At 44.8% G+C, this 26,900-nt stretch overlaps 1 protein-coding gene across 10 annotated transcripts in view; it reads left to right on the plus strand.

The window, feature by feature from the left end:
• The window catches only part of ADGRB1 (adhesion G protein-coupled receptor B1), a 325,671-nt gene that overhangs the window by 234,131 nt on the left and 64,640 nt on the right, over positions 1-26,900 (plus strand). For all 10 annotated transcript variants that reach the window (XM_068163182.1, XM_068163187.1, XM_068163188.1 and 7 more), the window contains 2 exons: positions 16,458-16,561; positions 24,854-24,956. In XM_068163182.1, the coding sequence (XP_068019283.1) occupies positions 16,458-16,561; positions 24,854-24,956 (207 nt within the window). The remainder of the gene's footprint in view (positions 1-16,457; positions 16,562-24,853; positions 24,957-26,900) is intronic.

Genomic DNA, 26,900 nt, shown 5'->3' on the forward strand with positions numbered 1-26,900 from the left:
GTGGGATTCAGTGCTTCAGCGTGAGTAATAGCAAGCCAAATTCACCCTTTGGTGTAAAGGCAACAGCAGCTCTGGCATTAACCAAGTGACCCTAGGAGCAGGGCAGAGCTGAGGATAGTCCCCTTCTCTTCAGCAGGATGTAAAGACTCGCCACGCATGTCTGGGATGCTGCGTGTCCAAGCGTTCCTGAGGGGCTTGGTGCTTATTTTGAGCTGCAGTGCTTAATGGCTTGTTGCCATGAAGGCAGCTTAGCAAGTGTGACAGCTGCCCTATTACCCAGTCACAGCTTACTGCTCTGTTAAAGGAGGAGTGCATTTAAGCCAGGACACCATAGTCTTCCCAGTTCCCACTTTCCCCTTTCCTAACAACTGGGAAAGCAGCTCTCAGACTCAATGCATGCAGATTTGAACTACTAAGGTCCAGAAATGTGAACAAAGGGGGTGAGTGGTACCTCTCTTGGATGCTCTTGCTCTGTGTTCAAGCAGGATGACTGGTATGGTACATGAGTGTGGGAGTCTGTGATTATGTGTGTGGGAGAAGGTGATGTGTCAGAGACATTTGGTGTGGTAGTTCCACACTGTTGGTGAGCGGAGGTGAGATTGTTTGACTCTTTTCTCAAGAAAAAAAGACTGAGGGGAAAGAGGATAATAGTGTTCAGATGGATAGAGGGTAGCTGTGGACAAGGAGTGATCTGCTTTCTGTATCTGCTGGGAACTGGATCCAAATTTCAGTGTGACATATTTCATTTAGGCACAAGGGAAAACCTTGCAGTTGCATGGACAACTTAAAGACTGCCCAGGGAAGGGGTTGAATTGCCATCCCTGGATGTATTTAAAAGCCATCTAGATAAGGTGCTCAAAGATATGGTGTAGCAGTGGCCCTGGTAGAGGTTAGATAATGGTTGGACTTGATCTTGAAGGTCTTTTCTGACCATAGTGATTCTGTGGTTCTGTGATAGTGAAGCACTGTGAGCCTCTAGTGAAGGTTTACTTGAAGAGGCTGGGGTTAGTTTTGGTGCCTTTGAGGCAGGCAGATAGGTGAGCTGAGCCTGTCAGGTCTTTTCCCACACTCTTGCCTATAATTTTGTATATTTGATCCCCTTTGTGCCTGCTTCTTCCTATGCAAAAGAGAAATGTAGCAGAGGTGTAGCATGTTGCTGGATGGTGGAATATCAGGATAGAGGCAGATGGGGAAGCACAGGCGAGTTTGGGTTGTCCACAGTTGGGATTACTACCTTGCCTGCTTTCCATATCCAGCTGGAGCTGTTGATCCATTGATGGTTTGTATTTATAGCATGTTATTTGGACCATCACATCACCCAGGAGGCTTTAGCTGTGGAGAACAGCTTCAGTCTGGTCTGAAATTGTGCCAGGAGAGGCTTAGATTGGATATTGAGAACAATTTGCTTTTTCAGGCGTTGGTATAGGCTACCCAGGGAGGTGGTGGAGTCACTGTCCCTGGAGATGTTCAAGAAACATGTGGACTTGGCACTTCAGGACATGGATTAGTGGCCATGGTGGTCTTAGGTCAATGGTTGGACTTAACAATCTTAGAGGTCTTTTCCAACCAAAACAATTCTATGATTCCATGAATGCTGAACAAGCCACAAAGCCCCCCCCCCCCCCAAGCCAAAATAAGTGAAATACAGCTGAAATTTCCAGCTAAAGTAGAAGGATGCTTGGGTAGAGGCGGGTGCGGGGGCATATGTAAACAGCGCGAGGGCATTAGTCATCGCGATCCGCAGTAAGTCGTGGCACATCTGCTGTTGCCAGGCTTGCTTTGCAGGCATTGCACCAAGCAGGGTTTTACAGGAGAAAGTTTAAAGCAAGAGCACTGGGTAGCTTTCTAAGTGTTTTTTGGGGAGCTTCTCCCAAAGCAGAGGATGGTGTGGGAGACATCACAAAGGTGATCATCTGAAAATGGTAACGAGTGGGTGATGGAGGCTGGGTTTCATGGGCTCATCTGGGTGGGAGTCAGAGCATTAGTGCTAAATGAGATTATCTTCCTTTTCAAAGCACTTCAAGGGCTAAGCATGTTTTGTTTGAAGAGCCAGTAGAATTGCTGAGCATTGCTTATCTTTCTTATACCACTCTGCAATTGTCTCCGTAGTACATTTCCCTGGAAAGTCCCTTTTTAGGCAATTTTGGCAAGCTGCTTCACCACTGAACCCTGGTGTACCCTGCCCAAAGGCATAGGTTGCTCTTGAACTGCCATGAAGTGAGACATGAAAATTAAGTCCTTTTTTTATATATTATATATATGCCTACCCATTTAAACTGAAATTCAATCAGTTTCTGAAAGGCTTGTGCCCTTCATACTTCTGCCGTCTATGAATAGCTGAGTGGACACATCTACTGGCAAGGTTTTGACAGTAATGGCAGTCTTTAAGCAAAAATGTACATTATGCATGGAAAACAAATGTCAGACCTGTAATTATGAGTATTTGAGCTTTAAACTTCCTTTGAAATGTTAGGACTGTATAATAAGGACACTGGGATTATGCTGTGCCTGATACTGGTCAGTCAAGCCCATGTCTGCAGCTCAGGTGTTCACTGGATATCTATCTGCCCTGCTAACAAGAAGGATATAGAGAATCTATTCAATAAATCCGTGGAAGCAAAATGATTCTGCTCTTTTCCCACAAGCCAGACAATGCTTTCATTTTTCATGACAAATTGTTCTCTTTGCTCTTTTAAATACGGCAATCGTGTCAGCAGTTCCCCAGATAGGGAATATCCTACTACTGGGGCCAGTTTTGATCTTGTTTATATCAACTTGGTACAGTTATAAATCCAGGGGCTGTTACACTTCTACTTCTCAGTCCCTTGGCTGTGAATGAGGTGGGCATCAGAGCCAGAAGCTGATTCCCTGAGTGCCACTTTGAGATTGCTGTTCCATGTGGAGAGAATTAACAGAAGTGACTTCAGAGTAACCAGATCCGTGTTACACTGGGTGGGTGGAAACAGGCTGGATCCCCTGGGTTCTTTAGATTGCAGTAGGAATAAAGCTCTCATAATCATCATAAGAGCATTTGCTAAATGGCTGATATCCCTTCATCTCCTCTTCAGGGGCAAGCTTTGGCCAATGAGCCCCTGAAAGCTGATAATCATCTGGAAACATCTTTTACTTCAGAGTTGTTGGTTCAAGCCTATTGGGGGTCAGGAGCCATTTTTAGTGCAGAGATCTTCAGTTATCCCTTTTGGGAACTTTAGCCTGTATCACAGAATCATTGAACTGTGGAGGTTGGAAGAGACCTTTGAGATCATCAAGTCCAACCGCTTGCCTGGTACTCACAATCCTGCCACTACTAGTAAGCTACTACCACTAAACCATGTCCCTCAGCACCACATCCACAGGTCTTTTAAATACATCTAGGGATGGTGGCTCCACCACCTCCCTGGGCAATCTGTTCCAATGACTGATAACCCTTTCTGTGAAGAAATTTTTCCTAATACCCAACCTGAAAGGAGAGAAGTCTCTCCAGGAGAGAAATCACATTTGGAAGTAGTAATGAAAGGGACTGAAGCAAGGCAGGGTTAAAGAGAGATTTTAGGGATGGCTTTTGTAACACACATGGCTTGTGCTGTGGATAAAGCTTTTTCTCAAGGACTGGTCTGCAGAGGGCAGGGATGCTAGGAGGGGAAAGGGAAGACATTTCTTCTCCATCATGGCAGGCAGAAAGATGATGTGAACTTCTTTGGCAGGACTCTTCCTCCAGGCTCTGTGGCCTTGGGTGTCCCCCACCTTCCACAGGGTGAAGTCACCATCCCTGGAGGTGTTAAAAAAGTGTGTAGATGTGGTTCTTTGGGATATGGTTTAGTGGGCATGGTAGTGTTGGGCTGGTAGTTGATGATGTTAGAAGACTTTTCCAACTGTAATAATTCTATGGTTCTATGACTCATTCCTCAGTTGGATATCTCCAAAGGGCAGGATGAGTGGGCATGGGCAAGGCAAGCGTTGCCCATGCTGTGGGGAGAGCTGCTGGTGTGACATCACTCTCCAGCACACCACTGATGGAGTAAAACAGCAGGCTGCTTTGGAATAATTTGGTGAAATGCTGTCACCTGGCACAGAACCAAAACGCTGCTTAAATCAGGATAAACACAGTCTGGATTCTGCTCTCATTTTCCATTTCCAGTCTGCCATGGAATTGCTTTATTTTAACTGTGTGTAAATCTTACCACATTCCCATGCAAGGTGCTCTGCACTGCTGCTGTGAGTCTGCTAGAGATGAGACATTTGTCAAACTGTGGCAGGGTGGGTGATGCAAAAACCAGTTTGCAAAGCACTTACGGACTCGGGATTAATTATCCTTTGTGTGTACACAGAAGGGGCAATCTCAAACAGAAATGAGCAGTGAAGAAGTCTCATTTTTAATGTCACAGAATCATTTTGTTTGGAAAAGACCTCTAAGCTCATTGAGTCCAACCAAGACTGAATCAAATGTCGTTAGAGTGTTTATCCATAATATAAAATCATCATCCATACAGAAAGGGACATGAGCCAGCAGTGTGCCCGGGTGGCCAAGAAGGCCAATGGCATCCTGGCCTGCATCAGGAATAGTGTGGCCAGCAGGAACAGGGAAGTCATTGTGCCAGTGTACTCAGCACTGGTTAGGCCACACCTTGAGTACTCTGTCCAGTTCTGGGCCCCTCAATTTAAGAAGGACATTGAGACTCTTGAACATGTCCAGAGAAGGGCAACGAGGCTGGGGAGAGGCCAAGGCCTATGAGGAGAGGCTGAGGGGGCTGGGATTGTTTAACCTGGAGAAGAGGAGGCTCAGAGGAGACCTTGTTGCTGTCTACAAGTACCTGAAGGGAGGTTGTAGCCAGGAGGGGGTTGCTCTCTTCTCCCAGGCAACCAGCACCAGAACAAGAGGACACAGTCTCAAGCGGCACCAGGGGAAGTTTAGGCTGGAGGTGAGGATAAAGTTCTTCACAGAGAGGGTTGTTAGCCATTGGAATGGGCTGCCCAGGGAGGTGGTGCAGTCACCGTCCCTGGAGGTGCTCAAGAGGGGATTGGACGTGGCACTTGGTGCCATGGTTTAGTAGTCATGAGGTGTTGGGTGACAGGTTGGACCAGATGATCTTTGAGGTCTTTTGGAACCTTATTGATTCTGTGATTCTATGATCATCATAAATAAGAGAATCACAGAATAGCAGAAGTTGGAAGGGACCTCTGGAGATCATCTAATCCAACCACCCTGATACGGCAGAGTAACCTACAGCAGGTTGCACAGGAACACATCCATGTGGGATTTTTATTCTTTCCATAGAAGGAGACTTCACAGCTGCTCCAGGCAGCTCCAGTGCCCTCAAAGGAAAAATTTTCCTTAAGTATAGGTGGAACTTCTTGTGTGCCAGTTTGTACCTGTTGTCCCTTGCCTATCACTGGACACCACAGAAAAGAGTCTAGCCTCATCCTCTTGCCCCCTACCCTTTAGCTCTTGATCAACACTGAGAAAATCTCCTCTCAGTTAAACAGCCCAGGTCTCTCAAGCTTTCTCCTCAGAGAGATGCTCCAGGCCCCTCAGCATATTTGTAGCCTCCCTTCAGCAGTTCCTTGTCCCTCCTGAACTGGGGAGCCCACAACTGGACCCAGTACCACAGATATGGTCTCACTAGAGAAGAGTAGAGGGTGAAGAGAATCTCCCTCAACCTGTTGGTCATGCTCTTCTTAATGTACCCCAGGATATCATTGGCCTGTTTGGCCAGGAGGGCACACTGCTGGCACACATCATTATTATTATTATTATTATTATTATTATTATTATTATTATTATTATTACTACTATTATTATTACTATTATTATTATTACTACTACTACTACAATAATAATTATTCTGTGGTAAAATAGGCTCTAACACTGGAATTGTCTCTACAGTTTAATTGCCATAATGCTCCCTGTGCCAACCAGCAATGTCCAACTGTGGTGTAGCAGGGATGGCTGGTCCATGAATTGTCCTCTAGGCAGTATGGATAAAACCTCTGTTTTTAACAGTGAGTTTATATGAATATGTCACCATTCTGGATGTGTTTAAAAGTTGTGTAGATGTGGTGCTTACTATGGTTCCTGTTACACTTGTCTCAGAAGCAAGGAGCTCATACCTGTGGAGAAGTAGGTAATTGTGAGTATTACCAGCCCATTCTGGAAAAAAATTCTCTTTAACATGCTTTAAATGGAAAATTTGGAACAGAGCAAGTCTGATGATATGCATGAAAAGCCAAGAATAAAAAGCCAGTCACTCCATCTGGACAGCTCACAAAGAGTTAAGCCAAAATCTCTCTCCACTCTTTCCTCCGTACCTCCCCATGTTAATATTGCACAGCAGAGAATGAGATGCTGGTGCTTGATTGTTCTGACACAGCCCCAGGAAACCCCTCAGGTGTTTACACATAACAGAAATCTAAGGTGAATTGAGCTTTGGAAGAGAGATGGACAGCAGGATTGTTCTCTTCCATTTCCAAGGGGTCAAAACAGGCCCCTGAGAAGTTTAGACCAGCGTTTGCAACCTAAAGCAGGTCTTCTGAGAGGACTTTGAAAACATTACCTTAAATGATGGAGCCACACACACACAGTTGACCTGTGGGCAAGCTGGGATTAGACCCCAGCTCTCCTTGCTTGCAGACCCTTTGCTGAACACACTGGTTTCTAAACCACAGCTGGAAGAGAGATGCAAAGTGGCTCACTGCTTCTTATATCAGAACCTGGCTAAACAGGGTATTCAGAAGCTTGGCCAAGCAAAGTGCAATGGGAAAGGGGAGGGAATAAAGCAGAGGGTATTTTAAATAGTATAGTTAAATCCATTTGGTGAGCAATCACAAGTGATTTACTCTGGGTTCAGTATTGGAGCCTGTGTTCTTTAATCTTTATGAATGACCTGAATGAGGACATCAAGGCATTGGGTAAGTTTGCAGATGACACCATGTTAGGAAAGCACGTCCATCTGCTTTAGGGTAGGGAGGCTCTACAGAGGGACCTGGACAGGCTGGATCAGTGTGCCAAGGCAAATGGAATGAGTTTCAACAAGACCAAGTGCCAGGTCCTGCACCTAGGTCACAACCCCATGAATGTTCCAGGCTTGGGGCAAAGTGACTGGAAACTGCCTATTGGAAAAGGACCTGGTGGTACTGGTTGACAGCTAGGGGAACAGGAGTCAACAGTATGCTCAGGTGGCTAAGAAGGCCACCAGCATCCTGGCTTGAATCAGCAAGAGTGCAATCAGCAGGACCAAGGAAGTAATGGTCCCCCAGTACTGGGCCCTGGAAGGGCTGCATCTTGAACACTGGGTTTGGTTTTTGGCCCTCACTGCAAGAAGGACATTCAGAGGCTGGATGTGTCCAGAGAAGGGCAGCAAAGTTGGTGAAGGGTCTTTAGAACAGTGGCATTGTCAGCGGAGTCTGGGAGTTCAAAGAGTGGCAGCAAGCTGGCCATGGAGGGCATCGATGACTGGTAGGTAGACACCTACCAGTGTAAGAAATTATCCTGATGATTCCTATTAAGGAGCAATGTTATGACCACTCCTCTGCCCTGAGAGCTGCACCAAAGGTGTTTAGTAAACTCAGATTGCCATGTTGTGTCTTGAGAGCAGACTCAAGACCGAGGGAAGAGTTGGCAATTATTAATAAATAGTAGCACATTAAGATGTCTCTCTGGGTGGTTTTTGTGTGCTGTAATCACACAGAATTGCCTGTTAGGCTGGCCAAATTACTTAAAAAGGACCCTCAGCTCCATAAATGTATTCCTGGTAATGGGTGGCTATTAGCTTTGACATGAGAAGCTTGTAGTTACAATACAAAGGAAGCAAAATGAGGCAGCAGTTCTCTGGAACTGTCTTGCAATGACATGAGGTGAGATGGGGAGGATGTGAGGTTGATGAAATCAGTTGAGAAAAGATTATTTATTAATGATTCCACTAAATGATCTCCATGCAGGGATCTCAAAGCCCTCCTTAGAGGTTAGAAGATGAAGAGCAAGCTCTGGGGAGATCTTGGGGCTTTTTAGTGTATAAAGATATTAAGAAGAGATTCTTTACAGTGAGGTAGCATGATGTAATGAGATATTGGGACAGGTTGCCCAGGGAAGTTGTGGATGCCACCTCCCTGGAGGGGTTCAAGGCCAGGCTGGACAGGATCTTGAGCAACATGGCCGAGAGGAAGGTGTCCCTGCCCATTGCAGAGGGGTTGGAACTTGATGATCTTCAAAGTCCCTTCCAACCCAAACTGTTCTGTAATTCTGTGAAATGTCATGAGAAAAATGAAGTCTTTATCAGGTTTTGTTTGGGATAGAGATACATTTATCCATAGTAGCTTGTGGGGCTGTGTTTTTGATTTGTGATGGTAGCAGTGTTGATAGCACAGCCGTGTTTTAGTTACTGCTGAGCAGTGCTTACACAAAGCCAGAACCTTTTCTGCTCCTCAGACTTCCTCACTAATAAGTAGATTGGGGGGACAGAAGAAGGTATGAAGAGACACAGTTGTGACAGCTGACCCCAACTCACCAAAAGGATATTCCATGCAACATGACATCGCAATCAGCGTCTGTTGGTTCACGGTGGCAATTGTTTTCCTTTGCTTCACTTGTTGTTCTTCAGTGGTTTAGTTTGGGTTTTTTAATTCTTTGTTATTTCTCCCCTCCTTTTCCTAAATTGTTAAACTCTTTTTATCTCCACTCATGAGTTTTTTCCACTTGTACCCTTCTGGTTCTCATCCTATCCTGTGAGCAGCTGTGTGGTGCTTAGCTGCTCAGTGGAGTTAAACCATTACAGCAGGATCTGTTGTGACAGACAGGAACAGGTTGCTCAGAGAAGTTGTAGATTCCTCATCCCTGGAAGTTTTTTAAATGAGCTTGAACAGGGATTTTGAGCAATTTGATCTAGTGAAAGACATCCCTGTCCATGACAGGAGGGGTTGGATATGTGAACTTTTAACATCCCTACCAACCTGAACTATTCTACAATTCTATTGGAAAAACATGTTTGGTGCCTCCTCACTCTTCCTCTGCTTTGATTTGAGTGAACTCTGCAGTCCCTCTCATACTGATGACCTGCTAAAAAAGCTCCTTTCAGCTGTGGCCCAACCCTGCATTCATTACATCCCTGCTACTGCCCCTAAGTCAGAGTCCACCAAAAGGAACTTGTGTCCTGCTCTTCCTGTTTCTCTGTCTTGCAATTGGTGGAAGAAATATGTCTTCCAGGAGGTGAAAACTGAGCCTTCCTTTGTGCACCTCCAATTTTGCCACAAGCCTCAGCAACAGAGATGTCCCAGCAGGACCAGAGAGCTGGACATCATTGCTCCTTTCACTGAGCACTTCATGGTGATCAGGAGACAAGGGCAGGGTTACAGTGGGATACAAACAGCACCTGTTTGTTCTTGGGTCTTTTCCATAAGTGCTTCACATCTACTTCATCTGTGGGCAAGTGCAAAGGCTCCTCTTAGCTCTGTAGAGTCCCTTGAGGTGGACATATACATCAGCTGCACTTTTGTCAGCTGAGTTATGTCAAGAGCCTGCTTCTCACCCAGCTGAAGGTGTCATAACATCACTCATTATCAAGGTCCCTAGAAGAAAGTTTGTATTGCTGCAGGTTGCTGCCCTTTGGGGTGGCTGCTCTCCTTTTGCCTAGTGGTTGTACTGGTGCAGACTGGTGCTTTACCATACCACTGTGTATATACTAAAGGCCTGAATGAGAAACCTAGAATCTCATTGGACAAGGATTTAAAAAAAAACCCAGGATGTTTTTTCTATCAGATGACCAGAGTACATTCAACCCTCAGTCATTCAACCCTCCTCAGATGTTTTCTTGCAGCATGGTTTAGAACGCTACTCCCTTTTCTGTGTACTGCTAAATCCACAATTTCCCTGCAATTTTTGCAGCCATCTCTCTGCTTTGACAAGAGTTGTCCAATCAGCAAAAAAAATCAATACACTGTGGCATAAAAACTACTCAAGAATTGTGAAAAGCCTTTTGGCAGTAAAATAGCTCCTGAGAAATTCTTAGGGTATATCATACCTACCTGTTCCAGTTCTTTGTCAGAAGATAGGCATGAATCTTGTTGCTTTGAGTTCATGACCTGTGAGAAAAGGCAGACAGAGCTAGACCTGCTTGTTCTTGCAGAGATGAATGTAAGAGACACCTAATCATGACCTACAGCTATCAGAGGGACACTAGCAAAAATTATACAGCCAAACTCCTCTCACTTGTGCCTGAGGATTTAAAAAGGGAAAAAAAAACCCAAACATAAAATGCAGCTTGGGAGGTTCATAGAGTATGGGAGATGCATAGAAACATGGAATCCTTTTGGCTGGGACAGAGCTTTAAGATCATCAAATCCAACTGTTAACCCAACACTTCCAAGTCACCTCTAAACCATGTCCCTAAGCAACAAATATGCACAGCTTTTAAATGCCTCCAGGATAGTGACTCCATCACTTCTCTGGGAAGCCTGTTCCAGAGCTTGACAGCCCTTATGGGGAAGAATTTCTTCCTGTTTTCCAACCTAAACCTCCTGTGGTGCAACTTGAGGCAGTTTGGTCTATCACTTGTTACTTGGGAAAAGAGATGGTACTCTACCTTGTTTCAGGGAGTTGTAGAAAGTGAGAAGGTCTTCCCTCAGCCTCTTTTTCTTCAGGCTAAACAGCCCCTAAACAACCCTCATGTGTGACCTTAGGAAAAACCCTATCACCAGGAGGTGGGGAATGGCCCTGGAATGATCACCAGAGGGGTGGGGACTTTCCATCTGAGAATTTCGAAGACTCATCCAGGCAAAACCATGACTAACCTTGCCTGCTGATAGTGCTGAGGAAAGACCTTATCACTCTCTAAACTATCCAAGAGGAGGCTGTAGCAAGGTGGGTGGAAGTTTCTTCTCCCTAGTAGCAAGTGACCGAATGAGAGGAAATTGCCTCAAGTTTCACCAGGGAAGGTTTAGGAGGTTAGAAAAAAATTCTCCACTGAAAGGTTTCTCAAACACTGGAATTGACTCCCAAGAGAGGTGATTGAATCCTCATCCCTGGAGGTGTTTCAAAGATGCAGAGTTGTGGTGCTGAGGGACATGGCTTAGCAGCAGACTTGGTAATGGTTGGACTCAATGGTCTTGAAGATCTTTTCCAACAAAACAATACTGTGATTCTATTCTATGGTAGTCTTGCACCAAGCAGTGAATTACATTAGAAAGCTCTAGATGTCCCTTGCAACCTGTAATTCTGTCTTCCTGAGTCTTTAATTTCAAATGTGCATGAAGTCAGGCTCTAGGCAACCATTCTGAATAGCAAACACAGTCCTAAAAACAAACAAATCCCAGCCCCCCAAATTCCAAACTCATATGTCTGTGTTTAATTACAAAGCAAAATAAATGGATTAAATTTTTGGTAGCTTTATTAGTATGATGCTGTACTTATAAAGACTTTGTTCAGATTTTCTTTGTGTCAGGGATGGAAAAAAGCAGAAAGAACAGCTTGCTTGTAAGGTCTCAGGCAAACTGCATGGCATTAAGAAATACTTTGTTCTAATTGGAGCCTGTTTGACCCTGGAGCCAGAGCTGGGTAATGGAACAAGCATGACTCAAATGAAGTTGCTTTTCAGAGTGCTCTGCAGAAAGCAAGAGAAGGAAAGAGAAATGCAGAAAATGTGAGGGGGGAGAGCTGGAGAGATGCCTTATGAGCACGAAGAAAAGGGAGAACATGTCATGGAAAATGGCCAAAGGAAGGGAGGAGAGAAGACAAAAGAGAGGAAAAAAATAGGGAGAAAGGAAGAGAATGGAATAGAAAAGGAGAAGATGGAAGCAAAGTGAAATTGTAAAGAAAAGGAGGAGCATCCTTCTGCCCTGCTAGGCAGAGCAATGAGGTGGTAGGACAGCAAGCAGCCCCAGGCAGTGGCACTCGTTATTTCCATCCTGGCTGATGTCATTGATTGCTTCTCTCCTCCCTTGTCATGCTTGGTGACAGAATCACAGGGTTTGCGACTCAGAACAACCTGCTCTGTTCCTGCTAGGTCCAGGAAAACCTTTTCTTCCCAGCTCCAAACTGCCACAGCTTCATCTGTTTTTCAGGGTGCTTCTGGATAGCTCCCTTCAGCAGACACGGTGAGGAACAGACTATCTGAGACCAACTCCAGTCCAAGCAAGTGGAGATCCTGTTCCTCTATCCTTTCTTTTGCAGACAACCAGTTTACTGCTTGGTTGTGGGGCTGGGAAGCTCCCACAGGACTCATTTCTCTCTTACCTTGATAATGTCTTGCCGGTTTTCTCTTGGTATCACTATGTCCTTATAAACCAACCTTGCTTTCTCCCCTTGCTCTGCTTCAAGGAAATTTCCCTTGCAAGGCTGAGATCCTACAGCATCCGACCACCTTCTGTCAGAGGGTTTAATTAGTCAAAAGCAATAAAACAAACAGTGCTTCTTTTGCTAAGGGGAAGAAGTGGGGGAGGGATGAAGGAAAATTAGGAGGACAGATAAACCTTAGTAATGAAAGAAGGCAGAATCCTAAGCTACATGGGCTAAGCACATAGGATTTATTATTCCCAAAGAGTGAGCTCCTGGTCTTATTGCAGCCAGCGTTTTTTATTGTTACCCACCCTCATGATGCGCCAACAGAAATCCCATTAGGTTTAGTGATGAAGGGATGAGCTTCACAGCATCTCTTCAGTGAAAGTCCTTCTGGTGGGCATGCATTTTGTGAAGGTTTGGCTATAGGACAATGAAGAAGATGCAGACAAGGATCTGGTGTGGGAAGGGCTGCAGATAGATACCAGCTGTTACTCACACATCTGGCTTCTCTTTGGCCAATCATTATTTGTGCAGTGTCTTCCCAATGAGCAACCATCTGACCAAGGATGGTCCAGACCACGCAACCTTTTATTTAGCTGATGGAGGATCTAGGAGAGGGTTATGGGTGATGTGGGAAAGAGGAGTAGGAGGAGAGTGAAAAAAAATAAGGTTGCTGGGAGGGAGGTGTGTCAGAGATGGTTATGGGAGGGAGGGGATTTGGGGTTACTGTGTTGGAGATACAGGAATGTAGTCTGCTTGTCTGTTAAAATCCAAGCTCTCTGTCTGCAGTTACTCTGGGATGGTTTAGAAATTACTTATATGTCAGGCTTTTTTGGCCTTAGTAGAGCTCCTCCCCCACTTTTATCCAGTTACCCATGAAACGTCAGGGACATGAGACCTACTTAAATCAAATGTCACAATCAATGCTCATCCTGGGCCACCATTTGTGCGATGTAAAATCGGATTGCCGTAAGGGGGGAGCAGGGAGAGAAAGAGGGGTGGGAATGAGCTTGGAGCAGGAAAGCAAGAACCAATCCGTGTCTGAGTAGCTTGTGCTTCACAGTGTATTTATCAGGACCGTGCACCTCCGGGGTGGGACAAGGATGTTGCTCACATGGATTCTTCAAGAGAGTAAAAAAACGTGGCAAGGAGAGGAGCTGTGTCTTCATACTGTAGATTACAATCAGAGAATGCATTGGGAGGGAAGGGTCTCTCTAGTTCATCTTGTTCAACACCCCTGCAGTGAGCAGGGACGTCTTTAACTAGATCAGGTTGCTGAGGGCTTTATCCAGTTTGACCTTGAATGTCTTCAGGGGCCTCAACCATATCTCTGGGCAACCTGCTCCAGTATTTCACTACCCTTATTGTAAAGAACTTCCCTCCTAATGTATTTCTCTCTCCCATATCCTACCCCCAGTGCCTGACTAAATCAGAGGCTTCAGTTCCCATCACATTTCAGCTTATAAGGAGCAGGGTGTGATATTTCAGCACTTGCAGTTTGGAATATATCCAATTTCAGTTTTGTTTGATGGGGGATGAAACAAAATGTTGATATTTTCCTTGAAATTTCTTTATGCTTACCTCAAAAAAATGCTTCTAAGCTTCCACAAATATTTGGCAGGAGTAAATTCCCAGAGTGGGAATACAGTCATATGAGAGTTTTATTATTTGTTTTTGTGTGTGTGTGGTTTGGGTTTTTTTGGGGTTGTGTCTTTGCTTTTTGTTTTGTTGTTGTCTTTCAGTACTTAAAGGGGACTTATAAGAAAGGTGGGGACAATCTTTTCAGCAGGGCCTGTTGTGACAGGGCAAGGGGTGATGGTTTTAAAGTAAAAGAGGGAGATCTAGACTGGATCCAAGGAAAGAAGTTTTTGCTATGAGGATGGTAAAACACTGGCCCAGGTTGCCCAGAGAGGTGGTAGAACCCCCATGCCTGGAGACATTTCAGGTCAGATTGTACTGGGCTCCGACCAACCTGCTCTAGTTGAAGATGTCCCTGCATACTTCAGGGAAATTGGACTAGATGACCTTTAAAGGTTCCTTCCAACCCCAAACCTTGTTTGATTCTGTGATTCTATGTTAAAAAATGACAGTGACCAAGTCTTGGTAGAACTTTATGAGATGAATCCACATGTGAGCTGAAACATTTTCTGCAAGTATTTTGGGAAGCTCTATGTTGAAGGAGATGCAGGACCTTGCTGGATGGATTTATGAGGCTCATCACCATGTTATTCTTGTATTCTTGTATTCTACTGCTGGTAGTTAAAAGAACTAAGATATCACCTGAAATGCAGTTCCATTAGTTCAACAGATTGAATTAGAATGAGGATCCAGACCCTTTATATGTATCTATGATGTAGATCTGGAGATTTCTAAGCCTTCTTTCTCATCGAGCAAACTCAAAGAAACTGTACAGGCATGCTGGGGTAGTGACATGTCAGAGCTAAGGTGGTCAGTAGGGTAGGGACATTGCACCATGCTGCAGTGCTGTTTGGCTTCCAGTCTGCAGCTGGTCTGCATCCAGTAAAGATCCCTCAATCAACCTGTGCTCCTTTGAGTCTATATGCCACTTAGACATTCAAGCCATTGAATGTGTCACTAAATTCTGTCTCAGATCCCTTAAGTTTTTGTGCCAACCTTGCCAATAGGTCCTGTGAGCTTCACTGCAGCAGTTTGATGAAAGTTTTGCTCTTCATTAATTCCCCCCAAATGAGATTCAAAATGTGAGAGGTGCCCTTGGTGAAAATATGCAAGGAGCATCTTTCCAAGCCCTTCAGACTTCAGGGACAATTCAGCTCAGAACTCTGTGTAGTGGGGTGGTTTGATTCTTCTTCCTGGTGGGCTCTGTGGAGTACAGCTCTAATAACCATGGGCCTTGACTCAATGGACACATGCTTGCTTTGCCCATATGTTTTGCTGGCCAGACTCCAGGTAAGCACAGTGTTGAGCCTTGCTAATATTTTTTTGCCTTGCAGAGGGATCAGTAGGCTGGAACAGACTAACCTTAGCCTCTGCTTCATGGAGTCCTACTGATCAGGGACATTCAGACTGAGCAGCCTTATGCCTGCCAGCAAAGTGGTGTAGACAAGTCCTTAGAGAACTGCCTATTCCATTCCAAATTTCAGGTGTAATTGTCTTTTTTTCTGTGGTAAGGCCTTGCTATGTCACATCTCATCTCCATGGCTGTAGCTACAGGTGTGGGTACTATGCCAATCTAATGACAACTTTGACTGTGCTCCCACACCTCTCGATGCTGCATAATCACTCTAAATGGAAGGTTCTCATGTGTCTGCTGTGTGGTGGGTCTCGGTTTCTCTGCTTTCATGCCAGCAGAGATCATTGATGTGGAAATGAGAAACATGCCAGAGAAAAAGCCTGCAGCAGGGAAAACCAACTGGGATCCAGATCCTCGCTCTAAGCTGAGAAGAAGAGGAGTTTAGTAATGTTAGTCCAGCAGATGTTGGCTAGTTGTACAGCTAGTCCCTGTGAAGCAGAGAACTAGATTAGGAGAGGTTATAGCATGTGTGTTTGTTCTGATGTTGCAAGAGCTGCTCTTTTGTGTTTAGACAGGAAAGGGGAACCATTCTACATCATATTTTCCCATAAGGACCTCTGCATAGGAAGAAATCCTTTTTGTAATAGTGTAGGAGTAATGAAGTGATGGATAGTACAAGTGGAGGCTGGGTCCCTTGGGAGGATTATACGTCTTGGTTTTTTCTTTCCTTGCTTCATCTCCTGCTTTTAAAGATGGATGTTGGTAGCTGGTGGAAGATTTTCACCTTCTTTTCATCCTCCAACCTTCATCACTGCCATTCCCTGAAGTCCTCATTTGTAATTGTTCTGGTGTAGGCAGTGCCTTCTGCTATTGCCTTGTTAATTATCTCCATAGTTTCATATTGGATATGAAGGGACTGATCATGCCGTCCACATATTTTATACACCTGTCTCCCTGTGGATATCAGGGTTGTTACTCAGACTTAACACTGGTGAGTGTGGGAGCAGAATCATGTCCAAAACAAGGCTTGATCAGCCAGGAATAGATCCTGGTCTTCCTTCTTCTTTGTTTGTATGTGCAATTCAATGAGAAGGCCCAGTAAGCTGACGGACAGCTAGGAGGAAAGTTCTTGCCATGAAAATTAAGCTGGTAGAGGTTGTTTTTCTTTTTGATTTTAATCTCTTACTTTCTCTCTTTCAGAACATGGAAAAGGTGCTGGTCCCCTCTGTCACGTTAATTGTAGGCTGTGGAGTATCTTCGCTGACACTTTTGCTGTTGATTATCATTTATGTCTCAGTTTGGAGGTATGGCTTTCATTCTCTACTCTTCTTGTTGGGGAAAGTAACTGTCTCTGGATCTGCCAGGATCCTGGAGGTTTTGTTCTCCTGTTTTGGGTGTCTGGTGCCTGAGGAAGAACTGTTTGGTAATGAGTGGGTTCTGCAAAAAAAAGTCATCATGGTGGCTTAGTTGGCATTGTTCTTTCCTTTTAGTGCCAGAGAAATTAGTGCAGTGAAATTAGTGCCATGCCCCCATGTAGTCACATTGTCCTGTTGTCAAAAGCCGCATGCTGCTTTAGATGCCTTCAAACAGCCCAGGAAACCTTGTGCACAGGGAGGTGGACATGCACTGCCTCCTCTCAGGCAGAATTGCTTCAACCTGTTCCTGCGTGGGTCTCTGATAACATCCAAACATCCACAGCCCGTTATGAAAACATCTGGCCTGAAGAACTGGCAGCACTTTTTGGGAGCTTAAGGATGATAAACTGTGTGGTCTAAATAGCTCTCCAACCTCTTAGCTACATTTTGCCTTTAGCTTCAGCTACATATAGGATTCCTCAATATGTCCCAATGCAGAGAGCTCCTTTAAGCCTACAAGAAGGTGAGGCATAACCTTAAATTTTATTATTTATAGAGGCTGAAGTGATTCTGTAGTGAGTTCTAATGAACAAAGTTCTACATTGGCTCATGGCATTGGTAGATATGTTTTGGTGGACTGCAGAAGCTGGAAGACCTGGGATGTGCAAGGAATTTCTGTCCCTCCCTAGCCCCCACACAATGTTGCACAAGGTCAGACTTTGGTCTACAAGACCCATGACTCTTCTAAATCCATGGCAAACACGCTGAGAGCTTCATGACTCTAAGTAAAACAAAGACAGTCAGAACCAAGTGAATGGTAGTCAAACTGAGATGGAGTAGCTGGTTGGATATTATTGGTGAGCCTTTTGGGAGAAGGAATCAGCTTGAGGCTCTTATTTTGCTAAGTGATTCTTCTTCATAGGAAGGAAAGGGTAAATTCAGAGTGGTAAATTGAGACAACATTTTCTACCCTTTCACAGAGGAAAGAAACAAGAGAGTAAGAAAACTGAGCAAAAATGCATCTCTTTTTTTTTGTTGATACTGTGACAGTGCATAGTGGCTGGTTAATTATGGCAAGTGCTATGAGCTGAAGACTGATCATAATAACATTTATCTAGAACTCAGGTTTTTCCGTGCCTGGGGTATCATTGGATGTGCTCAAGTCCTTGTCCTCTCCTGCTTTTCCTCAGGCTGGGCAGCACTGAGCAGCGCTGGTAGGTGACTTACTGGTGTCACTGGTGTCAGGATCAAGTGGAAAGTTAGATTAAAGAGGAAGCATTTGAGCCTCACTCTCTCTTTCCTATCAGAAACAAGTTCAGGAACTGAAACCCAAGTTCAGGCATGAGGTTGATTCAGTTTGGAGCATACCAGAGTCATTTGGAAAAACAGGATGTATCTACTTCCAGGAGTGGTGTGCCCCTCAATATTTACTGTTGTTGAGCACAGTAAAGTTAATTACATGCCCTGTTTAAAATACCCTCATTTTAATTTCTCATTCCAGCTTTTATGTTTATGCCTATGCCCAAAATGATCAGGATGAGGTGGGGGGGGGGGACAGATGTTTATGGGAGGCTTGAATGGCCATTTCTGAGCTAGCCAAGGATGGACATGCATTTCCAAGTGATCCTGAGACCAGCTATATCTTGATTAAAGGGCTCTCTATCCTCAGTCTCTTTGTGTAAATATTTGTAAAGCATGATCAAGTGATCTCTAGAAGTTCTCTTTGGTGTTCTGAGTTTGCTTCATTTCTTCTCTGTAGATCATGTGTTCATGTTTTCTAAACTTCGCAGCATTCCTGTGGCTGAGCCCTGAGCACTCTGTGTGTCCTTTTTATTTTAGGCATAGCTGCTGGACATGAATGTGCTGTCCTATTAATGGTCTCAGGAACATCATGTTCAAATCATCGTTATCTCCTGGCTCCTACTTTGTTTTGCCCTAGATGTTATATAGTCTGATAGGCAACAGCTGAAGGAATGCTTAGAAGTGAGGTCAGCAGTACTACTCCAGCTGTTGATAAAATATAGGAGCAGTAAAAATTGGTTCTTTGTCACCATGCAGGGGAGAAACTCCTACAAGAAGGCTGGAGAGGGTGTAGGTACAATGGCATGTGCCAACAGGACAAAGGGCAATGGTTTGAAACTAGGAAAGGCTATATTTAGATTGGACATTTTAAAAAACTTCTTTACTATGAGGGTGGTGGAGCAGGGGGAAAGGTTGCCTAGGCAAGTGATGGAGGCCCCATCCCTGGAGACAATCATGGTCAAGCTTGATGGGACTCTCATCAACCTGATCTAGTTGGGAATGTCCTTGCTGACTCCGGGGCGGTTGGACTAGCTGACTTTTAAGGTCTATTCCAACCCAAACCATTCTATGATTCCTCCTGCCCTAGCTTCCTGGTCTTCTGTGGAGAGCACTCACCAGAGCTCAGCTGTTTCAGAGAGCTTTGGCCGGGAAATTTCCCATTCAGACTTCAGGACAAAGGCATCTGGAGCATGCATGCATAGACTCAGCTTGAGTATGAAACACTTCTGATGAATAAGCTCACTGAGGCTGACAATCTGGAATCCTTCCCAGAATTTTGCCCAGCTAGGGTTTGTTTATACATGGGAAGCAGAAAGAAAGGGTGGGGAGGGGTGAGAAAAAAGGAAGGGAACACAGTGAAGAAAAGGGGGTTGACTGAAAAAGGAGGTGATCCCAGCTTTGGGCTGCATATTAGAGAGGAAATGAATTTACCCTCCATTTCCCATTCAAAACCCCCAAAGAATGGTTGCTGCTTAGTGGCACCTACTCAGCCATCGGTATGAACGAACGGCACGAGCTTTTTGATGCAAGTGATCACTTCAGACACAGCCAACTTGGCACAGCCTCATTGAAAACTGGATGTTGTTTCTGTTTGACGGCTGTTGGTGGCCTGTTGGTGGACTCACTCCAGTTCCCAGTAGACAGATGGCTGCAAAAACTCTGCTGCAGATGGTGCATCTCTGGCCTTATTAGCAGTCTCGACAGAGAGGTCAGTGACACAGTGGGCCATAGCAGTGATGTGACCTTGTTACATCGCGGCAGTGGCTGTCCTGGGTCACAGCTGGAGACAGGATCTGTGTGTGGGCCATGTGCTCTACCACCCATGTGCAAAAAGAGGGAGCACTGAAAGAAAAAAAAGATCTTTCCTCTCAAGAACTGACATAAAAATGAAAAACTGAGGAGGGAAGGAACTATCAAGGATCAGAACAGATGAAATGACTTAGTACTGTGTTTCTCTAAGTTTTTGCTTTCCACCACTTCTTGACACAGTGATGTTTTCAGGAGTGCCCCAGCATGTTTTCCATCCCTAAACTCATTGCAGTTTAGCAGCCTCAGAGTCAGTGACCTTTCCATAGCATAAAGATCGATGGTTGCTAATGAATAACTCTTCCACCAGCCCATCAGCATGTGGGTCACAGCAGACCTTTTTCACTGGTGGCAGCTGGGTGAGTGCTGTCTAGCTGTAGTAGTGCGAGCTTTTCTCGCTCCCCACCCGTCAAAGCCTGGGGATTGATTTAGTGGTTGTCAATGAGCTCTCAAGGGGCTTTTAACACTTGCTTCAAAACCAGGAGCTCTGCTTTGCCAGAGATGCTGAGGCACTTGGTGGCCCTGATGAGAGATAGTAGGGATGAGTGAGTGACTGCACGGAGAAGGATGCATGTACGCAGTGAGGAAGCAGGAGTGACTCAGTGTTTGTGAAGAGAAAGGGAGAGTAATGGGGACAGAGAGACAGACTGTAGGGTTTTCCCACTTTCTCTACCTGTTTCAGTGTGCACAGGGCTTCCCCATTACCCTGAAGGACCCAGAGTAGTGCACTGAGTTTTCCTCTGCTTTGGTTGCTCTGGTACAGCATTAGTGGGTAGTGAGACAGTACCCTGGAGCCTTTGCTGGAGATCTTTCCTCTAGCAAAACTCATCAATTTCTGTGTTTTTTCCCCCTCTGATATGACTTCCTGACTTCTTTGGCTTGAGGGTCTGAAAAACGAGGAGAAGCTGAGGGACCTGGGGTTGTTTAATGTGGAGAAGGCTGAGGGTAGACTTTATTGCTCTCTACAACTACCTGAAAGGAAGCTGGCCCAGGTGGGTGTTGGTCTTTTCTCTCAAGTAACAAGCAACATAACCAGAGGAAATGGCCTCAAGTCATATCAGGGGAGGTTTTGATTGGATTAGGGAAGATTTCTTTACTGAAAGAGTGGTCAGACATTGGAACAGGCTGTCCAGGGAGGTGGTGGAGTCACCATCCCTGGAGGTGTTCAGAAAACATGTAGACATGGGTCATGGTTTAGTAGTCATAGCTGGGTTGGCAGTTGGATTAGATGATCTTTGAGGTCCTTTCCAGCCTTAATGATTCTATAATTATATAGGGTCTGGACAGGAATAGTGATTTTTTTTTTTTTTTTCCCATGGGGCATCCTGCACTGGAGTAGAGGAATCAGAAGGTAAAAAGCAGGCATGACAGGAGGCCATCTTAGCATACTGGGGAACTTCTGACTGAGCTGAAACGTAACAAACAATTGTTTCATAGCAAAGTTAGGCTACCAAGGAGGACTAGGGAAGCATTGCCCAGGAATGCAGGATTGAGTTAGGAAGGTCAGTCCTAAGCTGCTTTTGAAACTGATAATGGATGGGAAAGTCATCAAGAAGGGTTTCTGTATATATATCATCACCAAAGGATTACTTGGGAAAGTGTTGGCCCAGTGTTGAATGGGGCAAGTGGCCTAATGGAGAATGAACTAAAAATTGTGAATGTAGTCAGTGGTTTTGTTGCATTGTTCCACTGGCAAGATTTACTCCCAGACACCTAAGTTCCTCTTCCTGGTAACAGAAAATACTACCCACTGCTGAGGAAGAGAAAGCTGAGGACCATATAAGGTGGGCATTTGCAAGTATGTGGGACTGAATGTGATGAATCAAGGGTGTTGAGGGAGCTGGCTGTTGTTGGTTGCTGTGGAACTGCCCTCTATCACCTGGGAAGGTTCCAGTTGTCTGGAAGAAGACAAATGCCAGACTAATCTTTAAAAAGGGCAAGGAGGAGGATACAGAGAGCAAATGGCTGGCCAGCTTACTCACAGCCCCAGGGAATATTAAGGATCAAGTAGTTTAAAAGGTTATTTCCTGGCAAAATGATAGACAAGAAAGCTATTGGGAATAGACAGCACAGATTGATTTAGGACAGATTGTGCCTGACTGACCCATTTTCCCTTTTGTGGTGGGATGACTGGTTGCATGGACAGTGGAGAGAAGTAGGTGTTGCATATTTTGATACTACCAAGGCCTTTGGTACAGTCTTCCTTAGCAGCTTTGTCTGCAGACCAGGGAATTGTGCACTAGATCAGGGACTTCTAAGGTGGCTTAATAGTTGAATGGAGTTCATACAGGCTTAAGGGGTCATGATCAAAGTTTGAAGCTTTATCAGGAGCTGGTTACTAGTTGCATCTGACAGGGTTTGTTAGTGCAGCAAATAGTTTCTTACAACCAGGACAATGGGGGAAAATACACCTTCAGCAGGTTTGTGGATGACACCAAGCTGGGAGAGCATCACTGCCATTCAGAAGGAGCTTAACAATTTGAGAAGAAATGGTACAACAAAGACAAATGTCCAGTCCTGCATCTGGAGCAGGATGGGCTGGGGACTTGCTGGCTTGGTAGTGACTCCACAGGGGAGGTTCTCTGAGTCCTACTGAAAAGTAATTTGGAAATGAGTCAGCAGTGCACCCATGCAATAATGAAGTCCAAGATTATCTTGGGCTGGATAGGCAAGAATATAACCAAGGGGTCAAGGGAATTGATAATTCCCCTCTGCTTGATACTTTTGAGGCCACATCTGGAAAAACATGTGCCAAATGTTGGGCTTCTGCAATACAAGAGATGTCAGCACAGTGGAGTAAGTCCAGTGGATGGCTAGGGAGCTAGAGATTATGGTGGAAAAGGAGGCAAAGGGCAAAAGGCTTGGTTAGCTTGGAGAAGAGGAAGCTATTAAGGAGGAGTCATGAAGAAGTCAAACAGCTTGCAGAGGTGTACAATGAAAGGTCTAGAGGCACCAGCTGCAGCAGTAATAAATCCAGCAGAATATAAAGAAAAAGAATCCTTTACCATAAGAGCAGTTAGGCAGTGTAAAACATCGTTCAAGAAAGGTGGTGGCTTTTCTGTCCTGGTGATTTTCAACACTTGATTATCCAAGACCCTGAGAAACCTGTTCCGACTTTGAAATTAGCCGCTTTTGGGGCAGAGCATTGAACTGGGAACTTGAGAGGTTTTTCCCCAACCTAAATCATTCTGATTCTGCAGTTTTATATGTTGCCAGCCCATGTCTTGGTTTACGAAGTTTCAGGGATCCAGTGAACAGGATGGACTCAGTGCATGAAGGGAAGCAATGAGAAAGGAGAGGCTCATTTAAGTAGGGGAGAAAATATGAAGACATCTAAATTATCTTCCCTTACATTCACATGCAAACTGTATTTATGGTCAACTCATTTCTTACCTTTTTTTGACCAGAGGAGACTTTTGAAGCTCACACTAATGCCAGTTGGATCACAGTGTTATTGTAGAGATTTATTACATCTCATTCCCACCAGGACAGAGTCCAAATCTCCCTTTCTATCCCCTAGAAGCTGCTGAGTAGAGGCTTGATGTTTTACTTCGTACAATCAAAGCATAGATCGATTGATGGCTCAGTACCCTCCAGTCACAAATGGAATAGGACCCAGGTGATGCATTGCATTGCTTTGGCCCCAGTCAGACTGACCATGAAAAGAACCAAAGAGGCATTTTGCAGCCAGTCAGCCCAGGTTCTAGCTGAGCTGGAAGCCTAAATTTTGTATTCTGTTCTGAGGTTGGGTGTGTTTCAGGGAGGACTGCCTGTGAATCAGATTTCCAACAGCTGAAGTTCAGCCTGCTTTGCATCAGTGACTTTTTTTCATATCCAGGAAATCATATCCTCAGCCTCCATGTTTGTCTGAAGGTAGAAATCAGGGGGGAAGTCAAAACCAAAGTTTTGCAGCCTTCAGTAGGTTTAAAGCATGAGTTTACTGTTGGCAGAACACACACACATGCAGTAAACCTGACCTGCTTGCCTGCTCAGAACTTAAAAACAGCCAAAGCACATCCAGCTCACTCTTGTTGAAATTAGTTAACGAAATCAAAGTCCCAGTATATATAATTCATGTGCTGGAATATAGGTAATAACTCTGCATTAGTCTCCAGGGATGAGCTCGTTGATTAATAGATGTTTCTAATTTCTGGAAGCATCAGCATGTACTCTTTGCTCCTCTGGTGTTCATGCAGGACACTTGCCAAACTGCTGAGATTATTCACGTATATGAGCGTCGATACGGTCAGATCCTGGGTCAGCCTTTGAGGACTTGCATTTTTGCAATTCCCTTTTAATTTTATTAGATCCATAAAAGTGCCTTCAAAGAAAAAAAAAAATAAGAAGAAGAAGAAGGAAAAAAAGGCACCAAATTGTCCTCTGTAGCCAGTGGTTCAAATTAACAGCTGTGCACATACCTCAGCAGCAAGTTGGTGCTGTGCTGCGCATCACAAATCAGAAATGACAAATAGCTTGTTCCTGCTAGGTGCTGAAGGCAACAGCTTCCTAACTTGGATCCCTGATGCCCCAGACCCGCAGCTGCAGTTATGTATTTGGCCTAGTTTTTGAGGAGTGTTAAAGCTCTCCAGCAGCCACAAATACTTCTCACTTCAGGATGGGTTGCTAGGTTAACTGAAGGGGAATGCTGAATCACACGCACTTTGTTGTGAAGGTGCATGCATTTGTAATCTGCTTTCATTGCCGGTATGTCTGTGGCTCTTCTATTTGGGAATCTTTCCATGTGTTGCCTGTATGTTTCCTTTCAAGCTCCTTTTCAAATCCCCTTTCAAGCAGAGCTGAAGAAGACTTGCAACACTACTGTGTTTGGAGCGACTCAGACTAGGGAGCACCTGGCCTTTAGTTTTTTGACTCATGCCCATAACTCCAGCCTTGAGAGGGGTTGATTGAGAAATCTGAGGGCTGAGCACTAAAACCCAAGCTCTCCTTCATCCTTTTCCCTTGTTCTTGTCTGTTTAACATACAAGATCAGCAGGAAATGGGCAAACTCTTTATCATGGCCTTCTGTAGAGCCTGGCCCAATTCAACCTGCACCTGGTTGATGCTTTTCAGAGGTAACTTAATGCAAGTTGTAACAGGATGGATCTCCCTCCTCCTCCTCTTCTCTTGCTGCAGGTATATTCGCTCAGAGCGCTCGGTCATCCTTATCAATTTCTGCCTATCCATCATCTCCTCCAATGCTCTCATCCTGATTGGACAGACCCAGACACGAAATAAGGTAAGAGATAGGTTGGTCTTTGTTTGTTTGTTTGCTTTTCCCCTCAATTATAGCACCGAAATGACCCATTCAGGCAGCACTTCCTCGTCTTTCCTCCATCTGTTAATTAGCAACATGTCAAAGATACCACAAAATGGCAGATTTCAATTTTCTCTCTCTCTCCATCTTTGATAATTTGTCAGCATCCTCAGGGCCTTGATTAAAACCAATGTGATATTTTTTGACTATCTGCCTAGAGTAGCTGGCACACAGCACGGCGAAGAATTATTGTTATTTGCAAGACTTTAACCATTTTATGTTCTGAATAATGCAAAGAAAGACAGATTGAGAAAAGGCTTTTAAAAAATAAATAAATAAGCCAGTATCTCAGTTTTACATTTATTTCTCCAGCAAATGTTATGCTCTCAGCTTAAAGCACTTGGCAGATGTTAACAAACAGAGCCACAAAACCCACCATTTTTTTAGGGTAGGAAGAGTTGCCAGATGCACTGCAGAGCCGGGGGCCACGAGGGACTCACTGCAGATCACGGTGTGACTCAGGCAGTAAAGGCAAGATGTAATGTCCACATTCAAGCCATGTGCCCTGGCTGCACGTACGTGCCTTCCCGTCTTGCAGACCCAGCTGGAATGGCACGTGTTGCCTGTGTGACTGTTCTCCAGCTAAAGTAGTCCCACTTGGTGTCTGGCATAATAAATCACTGCTCATCTCTCTGAGGGGGAAAGACTGAGGGACTTGGGGCTGTTTAACCTGCTTATCAATATCTTGGGTTGGTGGTTGGACTTTATGGCTGGTCTTTTCCAACCAAAACGATTCTATCACAGTATCACAGTATCACTAAGGTTGGAAGAGCCCTCGAGGATCACCGAGTCCAACATGTCACCACAGACCTCATGACTAGACCATGGCACCAAGTGCTACGTCCAATCTCCCCTTGAACACCTCCAGGGATGGTGACTCCACCACCTCCCTGGGCAGCCCATTCCAATGACGAATTACTTGCTCAGTGAAGAACTTTCTCCTCACCTCGAGCCTGAACTTCCCCTGGTGCAGCTTGAGACTGTGTCCTCTTGTTCTGGTGCTGGTTGCCTGGAGAAGAGACCAACCCCTTCCTTTCTACAACCACCTTTCAAGTAGTTGTAGAGGGCAATGAGGTCACCTCTGAGCCTCCTCTTCTCCAGGCTAAACAACCCCAGCTCCCTCAGCCTCTCCTCATAGGTCTTGTGCTCAAGGCCTCTCAAATGACTCTATGAACTAAAAGGTGGGGGGTCAAGAGGATGGGGGCAGACCTTCTTCCATGGTTCCCAGTAAAAGGACAAGGGAGAGTGGGCACAAACTGGAACATAGGAGGTTCCACCAAAACATAGGCAAAAGCTTCTTTCCTTTGAAAGTGACAGAGCACTGGACCAGGGTGCCCAAAGAGTCAGTAGAGTCTCCTTCTCTGCAGAGATTCAAACCCCACCTAGACATTGTAATCTTAGTCAACCTGTTCCAGGTGACCCTGCTTTAGCAGCAGAATTGGACTGAGAGATCTGTTCAAACCCTCATTATTCTGTGATTCCATAACTTGTTAGTATTTTCCTGTTGTACATTTCCCCATCTCCTGAAGTGCTTCAACCACCCCAACTACATTAAGCAGAAGAGTGAGGACAGAAGCATCCTCCACTATTCCTCCTGCCTAAGTCACACTCAGAAGTGAAAATTTAGTTTTTAATTAACAGTAACTAGTGACTGGCCAGTTTGTTTTGGAGTTTTTTTGTTTGAGGATCAGCTTTGGCAGGTGTGGTGGGTTGAAAATTTCCCCCAACATTAACTTTGCCAGACCAGCTCAGTTGGAAGCAAATGAAAGCTGTATTTACAAGCAAAACTACACTCTACAATGGAATGCAATGACTATGTACAAAATCTACAGTGTTTTACAATATTTACAGATGTTTACTATTAAC

The sequence above is a fragment of the Melanerpes formicivorus genome, unplaced genomic scaffold (assembly GCF_026170545.1).
Source record: "Melanerpes formicivorus ecotype bairdi unplaced genomic scaffold, bMelFor1.0.p_v2 SCAF_71, whole genome shotgun sequence".
In the NCBI taxonomy this organism is placed as follows: Eukaryota; Metazoa; Chordata; class Aves; order Piciformes; family Picidae; genus Melanerpes; species Melanerpes formicivorus.